General features: G+C 40.6%; 2 protein-coding genes across 2 annotated transcripts in view; one reads left to right on the top strand and one right to left on the bottom strand.

Annotated features, from left to right (window-relative positions):
• LOC115435634 (zinc finger protein 239-like) overlaps positions 1-25,133 on the bottom strand; it is a 695,125-nt gene that overhangs the window by 471,408 nt on the left and 198,584 nt on the right. The window lies entirely within an intron of this gene.
• mex3a (mex-3 RNA binding family member A) lies at positions 9,966-18,655 on the top strand. The gene is made up of 2 exons (XM_030158145.1): positions 9,966-10,459; positions 13,639-18,655. The coding sequence occupies exons 1-2, from the start codon at positions 10,030-10,032 to the stop codon at positions 14,790-14,792; spliced, it is 1,584 nt and encodes a 527-aa protein (XP_030014005.1). The 5' UTR covers positions 9,966-10,029; the 3' UTR covers positions 14,793-18,655.

The following is a 25,133-nucleotide window of genomic DNA, read 5'->3' as shown; positions in this document are numbered from 1 at the left end:
TGCAAAAGTCAACCCTCATTGTTCAGGAAAATAACTGAGAACACAACTTTAGTCCCAGTATTAGTAGTTACAGGCTTTAGTACAGTACATGTGTCTAAACACACAGTTTCAAAAAGCAAATAGCCTGTTCCATTAAACACAGTCACTGAGAATGTAAAGTAAATATCACTGTAACACAATGGAATATGATCTTACAAGTAGAAGTCAAACACAAACAGTCGCGGAAAAAATTATCAGACCACCCCTTGTTTTCTTCTATTTCTTGTTCATTTTAAAGCCTGGTACAACTAAAGGTATATTTGTTTGGACAAATATAATGATAACAACAAAAATAGTTAATAGTAGGTTAATTTCAGAGCTAATATCTATCCATTTTCCATGTTTTCTTGAGAATAACCAAAATCACTAAAGTTCTTACATCAATATCTATGGCATTGTACTGACAAAAACACTGCTTTTAGGCATTCTTTGTTTTCTTTTCTGCCCGTTTTAGTCACGTGATACACACAGGAGTTAGTACTTGATTGCATAACCATTCTTTTTGATTACTTTTGATGGTCTAATAATTTTTTCCGCAACTGTATTCTGTCTTTGATGAAGTGTTAAACTGTATATTACAGGGGCTGTCAAATATGTGGAGGACATGTGCTCTTATAATAACACCAATTATTATTTAATAATAAAACTTTAAAAGACTTCAAACCTATGTCAACCTATGACATTTTCAAACTGGGACTAAGGATTGAGAACAAGCCATAAATGCAGCTCTATGTTTGTCAACTGCATAATCACTGTTTAAATAAATTCATTTTTGACTCATCTCAACAAGAGTTGCATACCTGAACAAGGGATAATTTTATGACCTCCCCTAAAGTTTTGCCAGGGGTATAGAATTGCATAGGGATGCTAGGGACACGTCCCTACCAATATCCAGCAACGACTGTGTTGTCCCTACCAATCCAACCGCTGTCCATAGTGTTTAGTCAATGATTATGGCACACAAAGGGTTAATAGTTGGTCTCTGCTAGAAGTCCCGCCTCTAACCTAATTATCACTCTCTGATTGGCTCTGCGGTTTTGCTATCGTACATGTGATTGGCCATCCCTGCTGTTACTCCATCTACTTGTAAAAGCTACAGTTACCTGCTAGTTGGACAGGACAGGAAGCAGTTGGTATCTCCAACCGCTTAGTGTAAGTTGTCAACATGTTTACATTTGTTCTGCCTGGGTCACGTCAGCTAGATGGATTTGAATATCAGAAGTGTCATTTACATTTACATTTGTACATGTGTCTGTTTGTCTCCATGTGTGCGCGTGCATATGTGTGTCCGTGTGTGCAGGGCCGGTTTGTGGCATAGGCTGATAACTGTTAACATGAGAATTTATCATTAATTGTCTTAAAAATAAAGAAATGAGAGGACAAAACAAAACAAAACAACAACCCTCCCCCCGTAATTTCTCAGGTGAGCTCTCCCAGGCTGTGTGTGTGAGTGACAGAGACAGAGTGGAGCTGAATGACAGTCAGACAGGTGTAGAACTGAGCAACCAGATAAAGGTTGGAGAGTTTATCACCATGAAAAGGCCTTCCAAGGCCTTAGCTGCACAGTTTAGAAGAGGAGAGAAGAAGAGGCAGAAAAGTTATCCAATTATAGAGGGATGTAACCTTTTATAATGTTAAAAAAAAGTTTTATGTTGCTAGCAACAGCTAGCTGAACTGAAATGAAGCAAAGTTGGCTAATAATGGAACTGTAGATGATTAAGATATGAGATGTCGCTAAGGTGTGTGGGTTACTGCTGCTGAACTGGTTTATACATGTTTCTATGTGGTTTATATATGTTTCTATATGGTTTACTGCTGGTTGGCTGGTTTATATATGTCTCTATGTGGTTTATAAATGTTTCTATCTGATTTATATATGTTTCTATGTGGTTTACTGCTGGCTGCTTTGTGCATCTCCTCTCATGCTTCATGTATCGCCTCTTCGTGCCCCCCTCCCCCCCCATATGTATGTATGTGTGTGTGTGTTTTTGTGTGTGTTTTTAAGGGGGGGGGGGGGGGGGGCACCAAATTCATATCTCGCCTAGGGTGCCAAAATGGCTAGAACCGACTGACTATGATTGTTTGCTTGTTTGATCAGCTCTACATGATGTGAAATTATGATCGCAAATGCAAAAAAACATTAACTTTCAGGAGTGCTGCCTTGGAGCACTTTTGTGTCCCCACCAATGTCAGAATCAAACCTACTCCCTTGAGTTTTGCCATTTTTTTTGTTTGTCTGTTCGTCACCAGTTTAACACCCATAATGTTGCACAAATAATCCTTATTTATTATTTATTTTGTGAGTTCCTGATGACGTTGACTACAGAAGACCAGTTTGCCCACGAGGTCAAAGTCAGAAAAACTTCAAAAACATGAGGCAAAATTGAAGAAAATGACATAGATTTAAAAAAAAAAAAAAAAAAACCCAAACAAACAAACAAAAAAAAATCCCCCAGCATATTCTGTTAAAACTCATCTGATTTTGGCCTTTTTTTCTCCATGGGTTTTGATTGTTTATTATGTCTGGTGTCAATCTCTGTATTATGAACACATTACTTGAAATTATGAATGTTATATTTGTTAAATGAAAAGTTCTTTCAATGTTGAAAAGTTCTATAAATAAAGTAAAAAAAAAAAAACAACTCACCTGATTTTACTCTAATTCACTACATACATGTAGAGTGTCACGTTTGATTTTAAAAGGTAAAATAAAAACCAATGTCACACTAACAAATGCATAAAAGGAGATTAGTGCAGACCGTTCCCTCAAAGGCCAATGGGATTACCATATGTTTATGTTTTCACCTTGGTGGAGGTTTGCACCCTCTGAATGATTTCTGGCTGGAAATTGCATTTGGAGATAAATTAACATTTGAACTGCAGAAAATGGACAGTATTGTGACAATATTGTGACTTTCAATTAGTGCTTGAACTTCAAATTAATGAACTTATTCATCTTTTTCAGATGTTGGTAGAAACTTGTGATCAGAAGTCCTAAAGGTCGTCATAACAGCGCTACAGAACACATCGTGGGGAATTAATTGTACTATTTTAGTAAAGACTTCTCCATGCTTGCAAGTTACCAGTTGGACTAATAATGAGTGAAGCTGGACGACGGCAGAATACGACTCATCCACTGAATTCCTAACAGACTAATGTGATGAGTCATAATCACATCAGAGTTTCTATTGGTCCAGAGCTTATGCGGGTGGGCATAACAGACACAATATGCTTTTATTATTGGTGCAAATAGTTCCTATCTGTAGATAAGCACTTAAAATGACACAACAAAATATTAATTATTAAAAAAAATCATTGTATATTATTCTGTAGACCCCCCTGGCTGTGGAGTGCTACTTTGAGAAAAGAGTTTTACTTTTACTTGTCTTAATGAAAGTAACATTTTAAAGGTGCAGCAATTTATATAACAGTTAATAGGGGTTATGATGTATGTCCATGTCAGACACACAGTCCTTCCTTTCATTAACTGTTGCCTAATATTTAAAGTGAACTAACTTAACAGCTGCCTGTGTTTGCAAATTAACCCATGAACCTGACATAAAGCTGGTATTCACTCCTGATGATTAAATACAGTCCTACAAGTATGACCTGATGTCACAAATAAATAAATTAGGTTATTTTTCATCACTACAAATAAAAGCCTAAGGTTTTCAGTTTACTGTGTTTACAGTTCATTTTTCATCACTACATTTTTTACATTAAAATTTATTCTGTAGGAGTGAAACTGTGGAGACTTTGTCTAAGATTTTTAAGAAACAGCTCCCTCCAGACCCAATAATAATGTTTGGAGTGGAACCAACAGGAGAGGACCTTAGTACTTTTTTCCACATTTAATACAATGTCTTTATTTATAGCACTATATAAGACCATTTACAGCAATGTTTTCAGATCGAATGCACTGACACCTAGGTACCTTTTCCTGTCCCAATTTGGGTCCTATTTTTGGACCTAATATTTTATTAAATATTTATTAATTTTGGGATGGGACCTTAGTACTAAACAGAGTATTGTTTTGAAGTTTGTGACACTACTGACCAGATGCCTTATTTTGCTAAAATGGAAGAACAAACATCCTCCGACTCATCAGGATCTGCTGAAAGACATTATGCAACACGTACGTTTGGAGAAAATCTAATTTTTGGTACAAGATAATGTAAAGTTATTTTACTCAATTTGGCAGCCCCTTACAGATTACTTTAATGAATAGGGGCAGACCCCCCCCCTCCCCTTTGTTTTGTTTTTTTTTTTTTTTTTGTGTATGCATTTGGGTGCACATGTATTGTTCTTGTTCTGACATCACATATATTGGATACTGTATATGACTTTAATATTGTCATCATTGTTCTAATTTCAGTAAAAATAGTTTAAAAAATTATTCTGTTAAAAATATTGTGTAAAATATAGTCATGTGTTCAAATGGTTTGTATAAATATACTGTACATGAGAATCATCATAACAGTGACTATTATACAAACTTGACTCATTTCTTTGATGAGAATGCTTTATTTTTCTCTATGTTTTTACACAAAAGTCATGATCTGTAAAGTTACATATAATTATAGATTATAGACACTCCAAATGCACAAAGTAGATGGAAATACTGGAATTAAATGACATCACAGTGTACTTTGACTACTTGAGTTTAATGCACTTAAACATTGCCCATCACTGATGATGATACATGCCGGGAACACAAAATCATTTCCAAAAGTCTGTATTTATGGTGGACAGAGTGTGTGAGGTTTAATTCTAACAGGCCATCATAATATAAAAGTAAACTTCTGCAGAATGAAGTAACCCGATCGATAATTTTTCACATGGCTGAATCTTTTTGCAGATTAAAAATGCACTTTTTTTTCTTCATTGTGTACAGTAAAAAAGCAACATCTCCATTTAAGCTGCTTTTATGCCGCCTGCAATATATTCAATAAAATGAGAAAAGCATGCCAAGGAGAAAGTGAAGAGAGTTCAAAGCTCATGACATCACCAGACAAGCATACGGGAAGTAAAGCAGTGAGGTGAGCCTTACTCATCACTAGGCGTGTCACCGGCTGAACAGCATCAATGTGATTAGAGAAACCGAGGGGGGAGGGGAGGACAGGAGAGAGTGAGAGAGATGACCTAATACCCGTAAAAAGCAATGAAGTCATGCTACCTGACTCATATTCCCAGCTGACATTAGATCTCCCAATCACAACATTCCAGTGTGTGTGTTGTCAGAGGGTGAGAGTGTGTGTCTTTAATGATCAGCACTTCATATACATGTACACTGCAACCAGAAAAGCCCCAAAGGCTAACAGTCACAAAGCACAGTGACTGTACTTTAAAGGTATAATGTACAGAAAACACATGAGTAAGTCAAAAGGACTGAGTTTAGGAATCAGTTCAATAATTCAATAATATATGAAGGAGTGTCAGGGCCACAATGAGGATTAAAATGTACTATTTTGAGGGGGAAAAAAAGTCAAAATATAATAATAAGGTTCTAATATTAAAACATAAAAAATATTAAAATATGAGAAGGTTTATAATATTTTGTGGAGAAAAAAAATCAATTGAGAAAACAGTCAAAAAACTACAAGAAAGAATTCATAGTATTTAGAGGAGTCATTAAGAAAATAAAATTGTAACATTAAATGTCAAATTACAAGAAAAAAATTTTTTTGAGAACCAAGTCATAACATTAACAAAATGAAAATGTGATGATAAAAGTTAAAATATTATTACAATACAGTCATAAGAGGCAGAGAGAAAAAGAATAAAGTCATAATAGAGAAATGTCATGATATCATTTAAAACAACCTTCAGTGTTTCATAATATGATTATACAACATGAAAATCATGATATTTTGAAAAAAGTCACACTTCCACAAAGTGAAACACAGGTATGTGTCCAACCTTCCCACATTTGATGACGTACAGTTTACAGGTTTGAAACAATAAGTATCAGAAATAAGGGACACATAACATCCAAGCCCCGTGTTGTGTACTGGAGTGAACATGGATATCAAAAAGGACTGACTCCAAGGTGGAATAAAAATCTGGATTTGAACTGAATTTCAATGAGATTGATTTAATCTTATTTCCCATTGTCTGAATTCATCTGAAGTCTTGTCCCACATGAGTCACAGCAACGACACATTTGTGTTCACAGTGACAAAATACAGTTCTTCACTTTTCAGACATGAAATATAAATATATATATATATATATATATATATATATATATATATATATATATATATATATATATATATATATATATAATGTGAGTTAGTGCATGACTGGATTTGTCTAATGTGATCATTAGAAGTGCAGGTTGAGCTTCTGGCAGTTTTATTTTTGGACTAAAACCCTGGTACAGGAGGTTAAATCACAACTGCTTTAGTGAACTGGGGGTCCTTTTACTCTAATGTCGCCCCTCTCACTTCTCTTCCATTATTAACCTGTTGTTTTCTACATTCTGTTGCTCTACTCTCATGTGTAGTCTGTAAGTGTCTGTGCTGCTGCAATCAGCTTCCCTCTTCTTCTTCTTTTTTTTTTTTTTTTTTTTTTTTAGAAATATTTAAAGACAAGACTTAAAATAAATAAATAAAATGTTAAGTTCTTCCGACACATATAATAAAGCCCCACAGACAGAACTGCCTCTTTATTTACTGTATCATTGTTTCAGCTGATCGACTTCAGGGCTGTTGCTTACGAGCACGATGTGGTATCATTTGCATGAGATCTTACATCATCCCTGAGAGCCCGTTCACTATGGCATCAGCACGTGGTGCTTAGCCAACACGTCCCTTTGTGCTCGCACAAGCCTCATTCAAGTGGCAGCGGGGCACCACAAATGTCCTGAAAAGGACATCTGGCCGTGGAAGTCAAAGACATGTCCTTTTGGGATTCTCAGACATGTCTTTACAGCCTGTTAAGCCTGTCTTCTCCGAAAGACGGAGACTGTCCATAGGTGAAAGCATATTTGCATGGGCTCCTGGACAAAAGCGATGGTGTGTGTGTGTCTCGGCGGTGCAGTTAAACCAAAGCCTCTCCCAAAGATGCCAGTCCTCCTTTCATCAGGGGAAAAAGAGAAGCAGGACGGCTCTGACGACCAGATGGTCAAGATCATTTAGTTTTTTATGTGCAAGTAACATGACCTCAGCACTGGGGAGTTTCACAAGTATCCTGTAACTCACACACACGTGCACACACACACAAACAAAGTGACAATTGTAAGCGCCGTCAGCCTTCAACAGGCAGCGGGTCTGAATAAAACCTGGGACCTGCTGTTGTGGTCTCAGAGCCAGAGCAGCTTTAGCTCAGGGTCACATGGGTTACAAGACACAACAGCACCACGGGCAGGGTCCAACATCCACACACCAAACTCACATTCAGGCAGTGGTGGGGGGGAAACACTATCCTAGATCCATGCTTTGTATTGATCTGGACTCTGGGCTCCCGGTGGACCCCTTTAATGGAGAAAGACGACCTCTTGGACACACTGGCAAACTCACTGAGGGGCTGGCTGGTCCCTGTCCCAGCCTCACTCTCACCCAATCCTCAGGCCCTCTCAGCTGGGTGGGGTATGGGGATTGGGGGCAGACCCCCTGGGCACACCCTCTGGTCCTTCATACATCCCACTGTCCTGCTGCTGGTTTTTATCCATGTTATTGGGCAGAGTGGGGGGATGTTTTAATCCTGGCCTCATACCACGAGTCTCCCTGTGAGTTTTCATTTACAACACGCCCTCGGGGAATGAGCCCCTTCCTGATTGGCACCCAGAGTGCGTCTAGACTATGATTATGCATGTAAATACACCTGCTCAATCTCTACTGGTACCATTTTATTACGGCACTGATGTTGTTTCTATTTTCAGAAACTTAGGAATGTATGATTGAGCTGTTGTTCTGCTCTGTGTGTTATTGAAAAGGCAGAAGGCGTTTTCACTAGAAATGCTAAAATATTCATGTTGAATCTCTCTAAGAGTCACATGTCATGCTCAGTCTGTCATATAAGCCCAAATGGAAAGCGTGTGTTTTTGTTTTGGTTGTTTTAGTTATAACCCAGTTACGGAGCAGGAAAACACCATATATAATAGGGAATAATAAATGTAATTTAATGGACGGGGTTAAATGCTGCAACAAGGAGGCTAAGGAGTGAATTCAACACCTCTCTTGGGATATCAACAAACACACATTTCACAGTATTTTCATGTATTTACATTAAAGTCTAAAGTGCTGGACCTGGGTCAGTGGGTGCTCCGTACAGACACAAATGTTGTGTTTTTGGAGGAGTGGGAGCGGTGACAGTGAAGTGGTAGTGCATGCTGTGTTTGTGAGGGTTTTTTTTTTTTTCTTTTTCAGAGTTATACTGTCCCTGGAGTTTGCCTTGTCATTCAGGTAGTCTTACGCAACACGTCTTTTTCCTCTGTACATCCCACCATGCATATATGCACAGATGGTCAGGACAGGCTGAGCTTGAGCTACAATGACACTATAAGGAGGCTGAAAACATGGACATCAGTTGCTGCTTGGCACTGCATAACAATTTCAAAAAGCAGGTTTAATGTTTCTGCCAAAAACTTTATTTACAATTATAACATTGGCCCACATCTATTGATCATCATTTATAAAAGACTAATAAATTACTAAGTCTACTTTTTCAAATATCCACATTTTAGATCCATTTTAAGCTTGATGAGAAATTTTGTAAGTTGCAGGTATCAGTCAGAAAACTAAAAAATAAATCAACAGAATGGAATCAGAGTATTTGGTTAGTCATTTAGAATTATTGTGAGGTTTTTTTTTTTTTTTTTATTGCAGTTTTAGTCTTTGTGTTACAACCATGCCGCCAGGCGTGGCTTCTGTCGAGGACATCTTGGGGAGTCTGTGCGCGAAAACGAAACGGCGCGGTTCTTTGTTCACCGGAGCTGCTGCTGCAAAAGCCTTGTTTTCTTTCTTTCTTTTTTTTTTTTAAACTGGAAATGTGCGAGGGCTTTTCTGATGTTTCCCCCCGCTGCATAGGGTCTGCAGCGCCTGTCTGACAACTCCCTTTCTCCTCTCTCTACAGCCCCCTCCCCCTCCTCCTCCCCCCTCTCCAGACTACTCCCCCCCCTTCCCCTCTCTCCTATACATAACATCCTCATGCGCAACGGCGCCGGAGACAACAACGCGGTGACCTGCCGCAAAGCACGGCTTCATGGAGATGGAGGTGGGCGGAACCCCCCTCCACAAAAAACTAATAAATAAAAGAAGTCCTTTACTCTTCAAATGTATATGTGAGGAGGTCCACTATTCAGCCTCTCATTACGCAGGAGCTGCTCATGCGTGTTCTCTTAACGATAAAGTTGACATCATCCTCCCCAACTAGATGACCATGTGCTCATAGTTTGTGCACCTTTTCATACGCAACTGTTTACATCCTGGATCTATTCTTACATAAGTCCCGAATGCGCCGTGCGGGCTCACTGCAGCTACATGAGCACCACGTTTAACAAAGAACCCTGAACGCGCCACGGTACAGGACGCACCGGCGCGCGGCGTTTTTTTTTTCTGCTTTTCTATAGGTGACTAATGGAGGAAGGGGCTTGATGAGATGCCACAGGCTCGGGAACCTGAGACGGAGTGGTACAACGGGGAAGGCGGCTCGTTTTGTCTCGGCGAGAGCGGAGCTGTGTAAACCAGACTGGGTGGAGCATCGGCTGGGCCGGCCCCGTCCACCGCGCACGGCCTTGTGTCCCGTCCGCCCGGAGCTAGGAGAGAGACTACTGTACTGACAGTGTGGAGGGCAGGAGAGAGAGAGAGGGGGGCCGGTCTATGGGAGGGACTAGCGCAAAGGGGGGGTTGGAAGGAGGAGGAGGAGGGGGTGGAGGAAGAGGAGGAGGAGGGGGGCGAGGAGGAGGAGGAGGAGGAGGAGGCGGCACGGGTGCTGTTTCTCCAGTCTCTTTCCCCTGTCTTTGTCTCACACACTCTTTTGTTAGCCATGCCTAGCCTGCTGGTTCTAGCAGGGATCATGGAGAAAAATGGGGGCTACGGCGGGGATCTGGCCGGCTCCGGCTTCGGAAGCGAGGGTCTCCTTGTGCCGCCCGACGAGGAGGAAGACGACTCCCGTGCCCTCAGGGTCGCGCTGGGCCAGTTGTCTCTGCTGGGGCTCGGGGAAGGCGAGGACGGCGGCGGAGCCCCGACAACAGGAGGAGTACAGGACCGGAGTAACAATAACAACAACCACCACAACCACAACCACACCAACAGCGGCGGCGGCGGCGGGGACACGGCGATCCTGCAAGGGAAGAGCAAGTTGTGCGCCCTGTACGAGAGCTCCTCAAGTGAGACGAAAGGACGAGGCTGCAACATTACAGAATGCGTCCCAGTGCCCAGCTCTGAACATGTGGCCGAAATAGTGGGGAGACAAGGTAAACCGCTGGCTTCTCTTCTATTTCCCTCCAAACTTGTGCTATTCGCCCGTAAACACTGGTGCATTAGCCGCCGTGCTCTCCGGTGCGCTTTGTTTTTTGTTCTCTAACTGTTACCTGGTGTTATTTGACAAAGAAAAGGGAGTGGTGTGTGTGTGTGCTCGCGTGTTTTTTGTACTCCCCCGAGACATCAGCCTCCCACTTTTTCTGCCACAATCTTGCAAGTTCTCGTGTGCTTATCATCGCGCCGATGCGCCTTAAACAAGTCGTTTGCTGATTTTTAGTCTTTATTGTGCTTTTTTTGGGTTTTTTTGGAGGGGGGCTGGAATTTCTACAGAAGCATGAAAGAGCTGCCTTCCCTTCCCCTCCTTGGCGAATTATTCTACATCCACGCCATCAATGTCAGCGCACAGACACACTGGAGCAGGAGAGCACTTGCTTCCTTTGTCGTCTGAGACGCGCCAGACTGTTCAAAAAAAGCAACGTGCAGCTGGTGAAAACAAGAATGGGGTTCACTTTGAATTAATTACTGGGAATATCCTGAAATGTTCTTCATTAGGGTTGGACGGTGGGAGCTGTTTAGGCTCTTTCCAAATGTATTCAGCTCGTTGTTTATGTTGCGCACTGCCCCAGTGACACAATTGGACAATAGAGAGAGCATGGGCTCCTGTTTTTTTTTTCTCTCACTGAGGGAGTTGGAAAGTTCAATTCCAGACACGTTTATAGATTGAGTCAATATCGGAGAGGTTCCCTGTTGAACAAAGGCTTGAAGTTGAATGACAGCAGCTGTCAAACAAAGGTGTGAAAGTCGGGGGCCGAGGGGAGGGGCGCATAAGGAACAAGCGTTGCTGTTTGGCACACGGGATAGTCTTAAAGGGTGACTCAGCGAGAAGTTGCACCAGGAGGTGGGAATCCTTTTTTTAAAAACAGAATATTTAGTTTGTGATTACTGTCAGTGTTTGTGCTGCGAGGTGATTTCTTTCTGACAAGTGAATTTATTTAATCATGACACAAACAAGCCTGAACCTGACTTTGTTTGGAAGCAAAGAGAATCACACGAGTTGATTTTCTTTCTTCTTTTTCTCCCTCTGGTTGTTGATGGGGTGTTTATTGTATTGTTCATTCACTGTTTTGATGAGAGGACGAGAGAGGCAGAAAAAAAACAAGGACAGGAGGGGTACGGAAGGGCAGTATAGCATCTAAAAGCTGAATGGGAGTCACGCCTAGCAGCTCAGCACGAGTGGCTCCTCCTGAGCCCCACTCCACTGCACACTCACAATGCCACATGGTCGCCTTAGGAGAGGCAGACATGGGGGGGCTGGACAGGCAGAGGGAGGTGCAAAGGCTACAGGGCGCATAAGGTATCAACAACCAAACAAAGGGGGAGTTCTGAGTTTAGATGAAGCTTCTTGTACCTGCTCATGTGTTTAATTTGTGCCCCTCGCCCCCCCTGCAGCTCCTGTTCTTTACTCTGAAATGTAAGTTTTGAATTTTAATGGGGGTAACCAAAGACAGCCAAAGGGGTGGATTCAGTCAGGGCCCTTTTTTTTGTGCCTTGACCGATAAAAGATGAAGAAGTGCTGATTTGGGCGGATTTGACATGAGCTGCTTTTTGATTCGGGCCTTTTCGTTAGTTGGCACCATGTTCAGCAGCACACACCCCCTTCTCCACAGGACTCGTGCATCATAGCACGCCTGGTGGATCTGGCAAATGGAGCATCCTGTCATGAAGAAAAGGAGGTTGGATACAATTGTTTTCTCCTCTGTCAAAGTCACAGGCATTGATTACCGAGGATGCTCTTATACCTTCCTCTACAGACACTTCAGATCAGAGGCTGTTTTGGAAACACAGGCACCTCTAGTGAAGAGTGGAAAAACAAATTTGTCTCCAATGCACTTAATTTATGCTTGTGATTAATTAATTCTGGCGTATCATGTTTACAGATAATGCATTAATAGTGACAAATTAATTAAAAGATCTAGTACACTTTGGGAGGATGAATCTACCAGTTGCTCTTTGATCCCTTGGGGCATGAGCAGGTCTATTAGTCTAATGCCAGAAAATGGTCACAAAGGGCATTTAGATATTGAGTATGAGCAGTACTAAACCTTATCTTTCAGTCCCTGCCATTAGTTCCAAAGAAGTAAATGTTCCTGAAGAAAGTGGGTCTATTTAGTAGCATTATAGAGACATCTGCTTTCAAATTTAGGCACCTTTCTAAACCTGCTGCTGAGGTTTTTCAACAGGTAATACATGACTGAATTTGTGCAGACAGACTCAGGTTTGGTTGTTTCTGGTCCAAAGAGACATAATGGGACTCTTAAAGACAAAGAAAGCATGTTAACTTGTCCATAAATATGGTCTTAATGAGGAAGCTGTCTGATTTTCTGAATGAAAACTGACCCGCTTACTTAACGGTTGATGCATTCTTTATGGGGCGTAAGATAAACAAGAGTTGCTGAATCTTTTCCCTGCTATGTTTATCTTGACCTTAAATGATGCTGGTAATGCTACTATAATAAATAAGTGCTGATGTGCAGTTCATCATTGTATGGCCCATTACAGTGTCATGTTATTTGTCATGAAATAACATTAACCTACTCTATTTCACATAAGGAATTCCTTAAAAGCACATAATAGAGTAAGTTATCACACACTGAGCAAAAACAGGACACATGTAGAGCAGTTAAAAGGAAAAAAAACAAAGCAAATGTGGGTTGATTGTATTGTCTCCTCAGTTCAAGGAGAGGTCAAAACCAGCAAATATATTGCATCTGCTCCAGTTCATGCACTACTCCAAAAACAGCAATTGTATGTGAGCTGGGCCAAAGTTCTGCACCGGCCATGTATCTCCCACCGAGTGATGTGTCTAATTTGGGGCTCATCAATTGGATAATTAGTAAGTACAACAATGTGCAGATGCTGGAAACGTCATCAGTCATGGTAATTACCGTGGCCATTACTGTTTGCAAGTGAAAACCTGAAACTTTTAAGTTAAGCTAGTCATAAACATCAGCCAAATGTGAATTTGTGCTGAACAAAGCAGAGCTGAGGAGAGGCTTTTTATTACCTAGTCAATAAGTATCACCTATAACCTTTAATCTTGAGTTGTAAATACAAAAATTGAGTCAGTGTGTCAGATTTGCTTATTTTAGAATGCATGTTTGTGTCTCTGCAGGTTGCAAGATTAAAGCCCTGAGGGCCAAGACCAACACCTACATCAAAACACCTGTTAGAGGAGAGGAGCCGGTGTTCCTAATCACTGGCCGGAAGGAGGATGTTGCTCTGGCCCGCCGTGAAATCATCTCTGCTGCAGAGCACTTCTCTATGCTGCGGGCATCCCGCAACAAACTGGGCGTTTCCTTTAGTGGCTCCCCGCCCACACCATTGCCAGGTCAGACCACCATCCAGGTGAGAGTGCCATACCGTGTTGTGGGGCTGGTGGTAGGGCCTAAAGGTTCCACCATAAAACGCATCCAGCAGCAAACCTGCACTTACATAGTCACTCCAAGTCGAGACCGGGACCCTGTTTTTGAAATCACTGGGTCGCCCAGCAATGCCGAGCGGGCACGTGAGGAAATCGAGGCGCACATTGCCTTCCGAACAGGAGGCCTGCACGATCACAATAATGAGAATGACTGTCTGGGACCGAATGGTGGAAGCAGCCCAGCGGGCAGCAGCAGTGGTCTGGAGAGCCGGCTACAGCAGGTGTGGGGGCTGCAGGGGGGCCAGCGCAAGCCCCTCACCAGCAGCTACCGCCAGAACTTCTCAGATGCCATGGTTGGTGGGGGAGGGGGAGGAGGAAGCGAGGGAGGGGGAATATACAACAAGGGCAACTTCTCCAGCTCCGGAGACAAGCCATGCTCTTATTTTGGATCAGATGGTACCCAAAGCTGGGGCGACCCCGACTACCCCAAACAGGTGGCCTTCTACGCCCAGCAGCGTTCCAAGAGCTTCGGAGGCCTCCCGCTTCCCCTGACCAGACTGTCCCCGGGTTTACCCGAACCGTGCGGGGGCGGAAGCACCTCCAACTCCTCAGTCACCAGCATTGTGCCCGTAGCCGGCTCACCTCATGCCCAGGCCCGCCGTGCCCACAGCGAGCCCACCTCAGCCGGCGACGGTTTCCCGGGCCGTCTGCCAGTGCCGGACTCGCCGCCGGCCACCGTGCGGGACTGCATGACCTGCTTTGAGAGCAAAGTGACGGCTGCCTTGGTGCCCTGTGGCCATAACCTCTTCTGCATGGAGTGTGCCATCCGAATCTGTGAGCTGAACCACCCGGAGTGCCCAGTGTGCCACACCCAGGTCACACAGGCAATCCGAATATTCTCTTAAGGAACCACATCAGTTTTTATCATTAGTTTTGTCAGTGTTTGTTCAATAATTATTTACTGTTATTCTGATTACTATTATTATAATACACACTTTTGTTTTTCAGAAAAATTTAAAAACAATCAAGCAGATATTTTAGAAGGCACTGCTTGCTTTACTAAAAAGTATAAGAAATATTTTTAAGTTTTTCTTTTATATATATATATATGCATATATATTTTATAAAAGTTTTGTTTATAAGAGAAGTATAGTACCTTGCATTTTCAGTTTTTTGACTGCTGCTGTTTTTCATTCATGAATCACAGTGTAGGCAGAGGTAGACAGTAATGTGAACATTTTATTCTTCAATTTTTTTTCTTTTACCATGAAGTGGGTTATATAGGGAAGGAGGATGATGTCGATGATTGTTGAGGTTACCCAGTCTGCACCTGATTGACCCCCGAAAGTCAATGTTGCTGTTAATACTAGAAGGAAAAAAAAATGTCGTTGCACCTTACAATCATCTTGGTCTAAAATAGGATTGTCAATCTTGAAATTTCGGGAGCTGATGTGAAGGTGAATTTAGCCTTGTCTTTGGTTTTACTGTGATTATGGTTTTGATATAATTGGTCCAAAGTAGATTATTAATTTAACTGAAAAAGTGGATAGATTGGGTTGTGATTGCAGCCTTGGAATCTTTACGAGACAGAACAAAAAGCATACCCTATTTAATTCTTATATTCTACTGGAGTAAATGATTAAAAAAGGGATAGGACTTACATCATTTATTTATAGTAATCTGTAAAATTTTATGGGTGTCATTATTCACAGAGATAGAGGAAATTAGTCTAAACTGCCAGTCAGATTTTCTTTCCAACAGCCATTGATTACATCCTGGTCATTGCAGTTTGTTGAAAAGATTCAGCAAAGCTTGTTCCTCGTGGCACTTGAAAAGCATGTGGTTCCTCGGTTGGCTTAAAGCGCTGATTTAATTTGTGAGGCCGAAAGCCTTGGAATTCATCCAGTTGGCTAGTTTCTCGATATCCGTCCCACCACCCCACAACCTACCCCTCCCCCCCTTCCCGATGGACTTGTTTCAAAAGCCACCTTAACCGCGCTTTATTGTCTTTGGTGTGGTCATTTGGCCACAGTCCCCTGAACGATATAGGACAAAAGAGCTCCAGTCAACAAGCATTTTCTCTGAGGTGTTGCACTGTAAATAAGAGCGAGAGTGAGCGCGTGGACAGAAGCCGAGTGAGTAAAACTGTTAAAAAAAAAAAAAAACAGGTTCCTGAATCAGCAGCCGATTAAAATAGTTGACAGTGTAAAATACTGGAGTCCTAAATCAGTAATCCCCACTCCACGTCTCCAGGACTAACAGCATTATGGGTGAGCACCGAGGGGCCTGCTGTCTCCCCTGTAATTAGCTGAGCTGTACAGGAGCAGGTGTTTCATGCTACACTGTGGCTCTGACCCCCGAGTTGGAGGTCTCGCCTAGCCCCCTTCTCCTTTCTCTTTTCTTCAGGAGTGGCTTTTATCTCCCGTTCCCTGCCCGCTTACAGTTCGATCGGTTTGCTTTCTGGCGGGCCTCTCCTCTCTCTGTGTTTTGCGGGGGCTGCTGCTGTATTGTCTGGACCCCGGTGGCGGTGGATGTGGCGGTTGTGGCGGTGGCTGCCGAAGGCTCGGACACGGCCTGGATCTACTCATTGATAATTAGGCAAATGGGTCGGGTCCAGGTGCGGACCGTGCATAAGCGGGGGGGGGGGGGGACCACAGGGGTCCCCATGGTGAGCCTCTCGCTGCCCCGCCCCACTGTTACAAGCTCAGAACAGACAGAAAGAAGGGTGGGTGGGTGGTGTGGATGTGGATGCAGCTGGGGCGAGTAGGACCCCCTCTCCACCCCCTCCCTTTCCCCTCTCCTTTTCGGCTGCTCTGAGATATCTGTACCCCTGGAGAGAGGGGGCCTCTTTTGTCCCAAAATTTGAAAGCTGTGAAAAAGACGAGGCTGACGCACAAAATAAATTCTCTACAGTTATCAGCAGATCCCTCTGTGAAACCTCTGCCATGTATTTTATCCTGCAGCCTTTCCATGACGTAGCTGTAAAATAGAGGTCGACCATTTTTTAAAGGCTGAAGTAATAGTAATTATAATAATAAGCCGATAATTAATTGGCCAATATTGGCAAAATAATCTCACACAGTCAGAAGCGTTTGTGATCTTATTAGAGATAAAAACCTGTTGAACTGAACGTCCAAGTCAAATAAAAGCCTAAATGAGATCCACCTATTGTGGACTTTGAAAGGCCAATATTAGAACAACTGTTTCTAGTAGGAAAAATGCTCGCTGATGTAACCGAATGTGGAATCAGACATCAAACTAACCATAAAACATAAAACATCTGAGTGATTGATTTCCCTCAAAATCCCCATTTCCAGCTGAGAATCCTAATATTACCAAACGTACACTATCTGCACCCGAATTCAGCCATTACTGATATTTTGTAAATCATCCTATTGGTGCTGATCAATTGGCCGAATTGATATTTCAGTCCCAGTACCTTGGCATATTTCAGGTGCAACCCCCCCCAAGGCAGGAGTTCCCCCTGAGGTTCCTAATATTTGCCACAGGCTGCTATCAGAGCCACCTTCTACTGGTACTGATGCTCATCAACGTCCCACTGATGTTGGTTAATCAGCCAAGTGATTGGTCTGTTTTTACCGAGGACAAGTGCACCATCTTAAAACTCCAGAAAGGCTTTTATTTGTGTGCCAGCGCCAGTCCAGATCGAACTTTCCACAAAGACCCTGCCTCCTCTACGCCTCCAAACCACTACTTCCCTTCTGTTCTCATTTTGTGTCAGCTCGTTACTGTACGGGACATCCAGCTGCTGCCCCCTTCAACCATGGACCCCCCCCCCCCCCCCCTCCAAAACTACCCCCGGCCCCCTTCCATCCATCCCCACCCCAGCTTTGAGTTTCCAGAATGAAATCAGACAATTGTAATTGACAGGAAAGCAAAGGAAACGCCCCATTTAACCAGCACTCATGCTGAATCAAATTACACACCCTCTGCGTCTGCCTTAGCCCCAGCCGGGGGATTTCAGAAAGGCTAGAGGAGGGGGGGGGGGGCAGGGATTAAAGCTGTTGAATGATAGGGGAGGTAAGAAGGAGGGGGCAGTTTGGTGAGAGAAAAGAGAATCATGCTTTATTAAAAAAAAAAAAGAAAAAGAAAGGGAAAAAAAAGGCAGAGATGAGACCTGGTAGATGTGTAATTTTCCTTATGGTTTGAGTGTTGACATGGTGGTGATGACGTGGTGGGATGGACGGGGACCACCGGTGATTCAGCAGGCCCCTCTTTGTGGCGCACCAGTGAAACAATTCAACTCAGCTTCTGTCTCAAAATGGAATTAATTACAAAAAGCGACACAAAAGCCTGTTTTTTTTTTTTCCTCTAACCCACTCAGATTACGTGGAGTGCTAGGAACAGTACTGTACCCTATCTATGATCTCTAGAAACAAAAGGCTAGTTTCTGTTTTGTGGAGAAATTGCACAGGCCTGAGCTTTGGACGTCGAGTTTGGAGGCAGTTGTCCTTCAAACGATGTTATTTTTTATTCTTCTTTTTTTTTTTTTTTTAATTTTCTGCCTTAACATTTTTTTATCGAAATATTGCCATTAAGTAGGCGTACAAGGTAGCAACTTTGGCCTTTTTTTGATAGTAACGCCCCCTAGATGAACTTATTTTTGGAGAGAAGAATGTGAATCAAACAGTTTGGGTGGGGATTAGTGGGGGATTGAAGAAAATTAGGCTCTTAAAACACTTAACGTAAAAAAAAAAAAAAAAAAAATAGAGTAAAGCACCTTATTATGAAACATGCGCATTTGATTCAAACCAAACCGACCACTGATGGTGAAATATATCAATTCTGAAAGACATGCACATAAGGATTCCCTATCATTTTTTTGTCTAATGGTGGTTCTTGTTCTTAATAGTAGTACTAGTTGTGGTAAATTTGGGGAGACCTCTCATCCATTTAGTCAATGCTTATGACTTGTTTTGCACTGGTTCAATGAAGAGAGGCTGTTGTGTTTTTGTTCTTTTTTTTTTTTTTTAACCTGAGATTCTCCCAGTTTAGATGCTGTATAAGTTAATAATGCGTATTTTACTTCATGGAGAGGACTCTGAGCATCTATGTAAATAAGTGTATCCGTTAATGAACAAACATCCAGACAGACAGAGGCCCGCTTAAAGTGAGGTTTTCCTTATTTTTTACTTGCTGAAAATGTCATTGTTGACATCTCAGCATACAGAAATGCTTTGAATTTTAGGGAGAGTAAATCTTTTATATATGCGTCCCATCATCCTTTTTGACTTTAATAGTATATTAGATAGATCCATACATTTAAGAAATATTATTTAAACTGATTAACTTACTTAGTATTTCATCCAAATATATAGATAAAAAAGTAATTAACCAGAAACTACTATAAACTGTAATAATAAATATCCTATATGAAGTTACTGATGTATAAATCCAATCTCAAATAAGAAACACAAATGAATAGTATGTAACCTAACCCCTAATAAATCTGTTTCTATGTATATTAGGATGAAAAGCAATAATAGGACAATAAACAGAGCAGCCTGCTGAGTCACTTCTTCACATAATCATCTATTCAGATACTGACCTTGATTATTAGGATAATACTGCATTTCAGTTTCACATCTGTTTAAAATTCATTGTGGACTCAAATGAAGAAGCAGACATAATTAGTTTCAGGATAAGTAAATGTTTTATTGTTTTTGTTTTTTTTTCTCGTCGGGGTCTTAGTCATTTGCTTAATTTTTTATGTTGAATAGTAATCAGATAAACAGATCGAGTTAAGTATTCCTCCTGTGAGTTCAGAGGAAAATCTCACCGCAGGACCTGAGTGAAGTTGTTGTAAACTCAACTCGACTGGTGCCTTTTTAGAGGAGGCTTCGGTTGAAATATACACAGACAGCGTTAAGAACAAGAAACAGGAAGAAGACGTAGGACAAGGGTGTCAGACTCATTTTAGTTCAGGTTCCACGTTCAGCCCAATTTGATCTCCAATGGGCCGAACCATTGAAGTAATAGCATAATAACCTATAAATGACAACTCTGTGGTTTTCTCTTTGTTTTATTGCAACAAAAACATTAAATTATGAAAATATTTACATTTACAAACCATCCAAACAAAAAAGATGTAAATAACCTGAGAAAACTGCACATTCTTAAGAAAAATAAGTGCAGTTTTAACAATATTATGCCCCAACTTGTGCACACATTACACACAATGTTGCACAAACTTTTGGTAACAGGCATAATATTGTTAACATTTTTAAGTTTGGAATTTGGAACTAAACTATGAACAATTTCTACAATATTATTTTTCAGCTTATTAAGTGGATCTACAAATGCAGAAAACATTTAGTAACAAGAAGAGTAGTGTTAATAATTCACTTAATTTTCATTTTGTCCACTTTTTACTGTTAAAGGGTTATAATGCTATTATTTTACTTTGGATCATATTGCTCTGTAAGAACTAAAATGGGTTCAACATCCTCGATTGTTAATATTAGTGTAATTTTTGCACTTTGCAAATTCATGCCGCGGGCCGGATCGGAACCTTTAGGGAGCCGGTTTGGCCTGCCAGCCGCATGTTTGACACCTGTGACGTAGGACAACGCGCTGTGAGGTGCTATTACGAAAAACGTTCACTCAGAACGGTCCTCTGCAGACTTCGTCAAGTTACTCATAAGAGCATTAACATTTTCAGTTTACATGATAATAAGTTTCCGATTTTATGGCTCTGCTTGATATCGTGTCGACTGCTTTTCATCTGTATTGTTTCGAAAAGGTCAAATGTAGCCAAAGAACAACAATAACAACATACGAGGAGCTAACGTAGAAGTTATTTAAGCATCAAAAGTGTCATCTAGAGTTTATTAAATCAGAAATTATCTCATAGTTAACGTAGAGAACGCTCTGTTTGCCCCCTCCCCCCACCCCGCCCTCCTTTCCCCCCAAAAAAGGTCTTAGAGGCCGCTTGAATCGAAATCTGCAAAAACTAGGCGTATCATGTTTCAGTGTTTGTAATAATGTTGAATACAACAGAGGCGCAGATAACTGACTTACTTCTCCCCCTCCCAAAGAGACCAGCACACTGCACATCCAAGCACTTCGACTTAGGTTTTATTGTCTGGGTTCTAGTGTTTGACAAAAAAAAAAAAGTCAAGGGAAAGTCTTAATCTTTCTGGTATTTAAAGGGCCAAGAATCAAAGAAAATAGACAGATTTTTTTTTTTCCTTATTGCTAAATCATCACAGAAATTAAAGCGAGTGTAAACGTGAACAAACCATCACTGTGGTTTAATTGACCGTCATTTAGAGCCATTGGAAGTGTCTCCTTCTGTTTATCTGCATGTTATAGTACAGTAGGTTAAGTAAGATTTTATCAGAAATAACCTTAAGATCCCATAAAGAATTCAACAGACTGATTAACCTGAAATGTATAAAATGAAAAAAAAGCTTTAAGACCTTAAAGTGAACATCAGTTTAAAAAAAAATCGTATATTTACCGTGTAGTAGTTTAACTAATTGATACATAAAGTTTAATTATGATTAAGATTAATGCTAAGTTTCATTTTTCCAACTCGCCCAATGTGAAACACTTTTTTTGCGTCAGTGGGAGCAGCGAAGGGACGGGGTGGGTTTGGACACTCAGTGACGTTTGACTCATTCATTTGTTGTTAGTATTATTTACGATATCGTATTAAACTTACTATTCTAGAAATGGTAGAAACTGTCAATGTTTTTCTTCTCTTGGTATGAAAAAGGTCTTTATGCATTTATGTAGAATCCCTTTTAAGGAGTGATAGGAAATCCTTATTTTCAATGGATGCACTTAAGCAATTTTACCAACTTGTCAAAAATGAAAAAAAAACAACAACAAAAAAAACAACACACACATACATACACACATATACACACACACATATCGAGCAAGTTTGAATGTAAACAAAAAAACTGAAATAGACCATTCAACTTAATGCACTCCTTTACACTTATTGTTTTGTTTTTACAAGTGAGCTTTAAGTTTTATTTTTTCTTTTTCTGCAAAAGTATTTGTGACACGACTATATTTGAGTTCTTCCACATACATTTATATAAAGTAACTTAAAATGAATGAAAAAAAAACATATTACAGTTTCTCAAATCTATTTTGCTAACATGGGTTATTATTTCATAGAAAGCAGAGGAAAAAAAAAAGTCAGTATCTGGATGTTATTTATGAAAAGTACAAAAAAAAAATGAAGCAACATATTTATGAGTAACCTCAAGACATTTTGTTTTTTAATTAAAATGACAAGAAGTTAATATATTTCTAAACACAGGGAAGTCAGTTTCTACTAATAAGTAAAAAAAAAAGTTTAGAAGTTTTATTTATGAAAGTTGCGGGGGGTGCTTTTTGGAAACGGGGGGCTCCCCCACAGCTGAAATTTTAACTTCAGACATGCACTATTTCAACATCAGTGCATTCACAATGGAATAATTACAGAAAATAATATAATATTTTTTAGAATTTGGAGATATTTTAGTCACAGAGCATCAATTTTGTGCCTCAATTATATATTTTTCCTGCATCAGCAGTCTTTGTGCAGTGCTGCTTGCAGTAACCCCCGCCCCTCCCCCCACAATTCCTCCTCCTCTTCTTCTTCTTTCTTCTTCTTCTTCCTCTTCAACTAACCCCATGTTACTGACTGAACACATTATTACTCATTTCCTCTGTAATCTAAACTTTACTTATCAAAAAACGTATAAAACATGTGACGACTGCAGCGCTTGGGAATGAATGAGGCAGCTGTGCGACCCTCACGACAAGGGCGTACGTTAACTTGTACACACACTTTTTCATTCATACATTTAATCGGCATCTACTACTCGATTCGACGAAGGTGCGACGGAGCATAATCAGCTTAGAGAGAGAGAGAGAGAGAGAGGGGTTTTGAACAGGCCAGTTTCCCCCTAATGTGTGAATTAGGCGGAGGCATCTCGAAGACGAGGAACACACTGTTGTAGTAGATCTATGTAACTAGATGCACACACACATACACACACACGACAGAAATCATTACCGTACTAGTTTGCATGTATGTTGTATGGTCACTTAGACGGGAGGAACAGTGCAGGTGCTGTGTTAGTAAATCTGTTTTAGTAACATCAGCCCACTTGCGCTGCTTCTCCTCTGTAGATTTTCATAGTTGGAGTCTCTTTGGAATCAAGAAAGTTGAGTTCTCGACCAAAACCGAGGGCAAAAGAGACCATTTCAATCCCCATATTTTGGTCTGATTTCTTTTCTACTCTCTGCTAACGATGAAAGACTGTTTACACACCCCCATTCTACATGAATTGACTTGAAGCTCGTAGTTTTAATCTAGGTATAGAAACAGAATAGCACATTTTCTGCTGCATGTAAGACGAAACATGGGAATAAAAAAAAAAAAGCAAAAAAAAAAAAAAAAGCATGGGGACTGAAGTGGGCACTCGCCCCGGTGAAAACTCGCAAACCTCTTCCAAAGAGGCCAATACAAGTCTGACAGTTTGTCTTTTGGTAGCATTTTCCAATTTTTCCAGCACAGTAGAGGTGTTTCATACCGGTCTAATAGTGGTCGTAGTACATTAGTTTTTTGGGGCCAGCATCAACCTGGCGTTAGTTTCTGGTTTCTCTGTGAACAGTGAAAGAGGGTTTGCTGAAAAAACGTGGCCCTCTGTGGCTGACCGTCACACTTTGATGGATGGAATAAAAAAAAAAAAACGAAGTCTTTGAACTCTGTTACAGTGTACCACGCCCTGACACGGCGTGTGATATTGCAGGTTTATTTCTTATAGCACATGTTTTTTTGTGAATTACATTTTTTGGAGACATTTTTATTATTATTAATTATTATTATTATTATTATTATTATTATTGTATCTGCACCATGTTAGTTCTGGTTCTTTGTTATTTTTCCAAGATTCAAGATGTATTGTAAATGTTTCTAATAAAAGAAAAATGAAATGATTTCCAATCTAAAAGCAGTTGTGGTTTTTTGAAGGTATTTTTTTGAATTCTCAGTCGCTCCAGTTTGGTTAAATGTGTGGCGATGATCATTTTTAAGAGCTTTATGGAAACACCTGATGCTCCCAAGATGACAGAACAAACTCAGAGTTAAACTATAGACGACAATGTCAGTATTCAGTGATTATCATTGAACTCAAGTCAGGACTAGAGTGAAAATAAACCTGGCCTTCAGTTGCATTCACAAGTTACAGTGAAGCTTCCAACTTTTTGTTGCTTTTACACTTGTTTTTTATTTTTGGTCTGGCGAACTCAAGTATCTTTTATGACACGATAAATGCAATATTTTCATGTCTAAGGCTATGTTCAGACTGCAGGCAAATGTGGCCCAAATCCGATTTTTTTTTTTTTTTTTTTGCCAATATGTGACCTGTATCCGATCTGTTTGAACAGCACAAATCCGATCCAGGCCACTTTAAAATGGGGTCCTAAATCCAAAACGTATCCGATATTTTGCAATGCGACTTCAGTCTGAACGGCCAGGTCGCATTTATCTGACCTTAACATCATGGAAATGCGACAAACGTCACAATTCTGCGTCCTGGGTGTGTTATGTCCGTAAACCCAGGACCTCTTTTGTGTATGTGGGTCACTTCAGGATCGCATTCAGTTCATACTCAAAACTGATAGAAGTTGCAATTAATGTGTAATATGAATGAGCAAAGAAAAAAAAATCGGAATTCAACAAAAAATCCGAATTATGCATGAAGACCCACTGTCTGAACGTAGCCTTAGTGTCAGCGTGTTACAATATTTTTCACACGAAGCAACTCTATTTATTTCGTAAACTATTTAATTATGCATTAGTGTTCACTTTGACCTGTGTTTTAGTTTAACCTTTTACCTACAGTATTAGTGTTGGATGTTTATACCCATCATCATATTTAGACCAGGGGTGTCAAACACTCATTTCAGTTTAGGGGCCACATTCAGCCCAATATGATCTAAACTGGGCCAGACCAGTAAAATAATAACAGTGAAAAAAGTAAAATTACATCATAAAAATGTCTGAATAACATGAACAACCTGAAATGTCTTTAAAAACAAGATTCTGTCTCAGTTCATCATTTACACATGTACATTACAGCTTACACATCACAGTGGATCTACAAATACACAAAACATTTGATAGGAGGCAGAACACTGGTCAAATCATACTTATTTTTCTTAAGATATTTCACATTGTTCATATGTGTTCAACTTACATTTTTTAAGAAAGGATA

Source organism: Sphaeramia orbicularis, chromosome 16 (assembly GCF_902148855.1).
Source record: "Sphaeramia orbicularis chromosome 16, fSphaOr1.1, whole genome shotgun sequence".
Classification (NCBI taxonomy): Eukaryota; Metazoa; Chordata; class Actinopteri; order Kurtiformes; family Apogonidae; genus Sphaeramia; species Sphaeramia orbicularis.
Note: the sequence above shows the minus strand (reverse complement) of the source record. Positions and strands in the feature narration are given on the sequence as shown.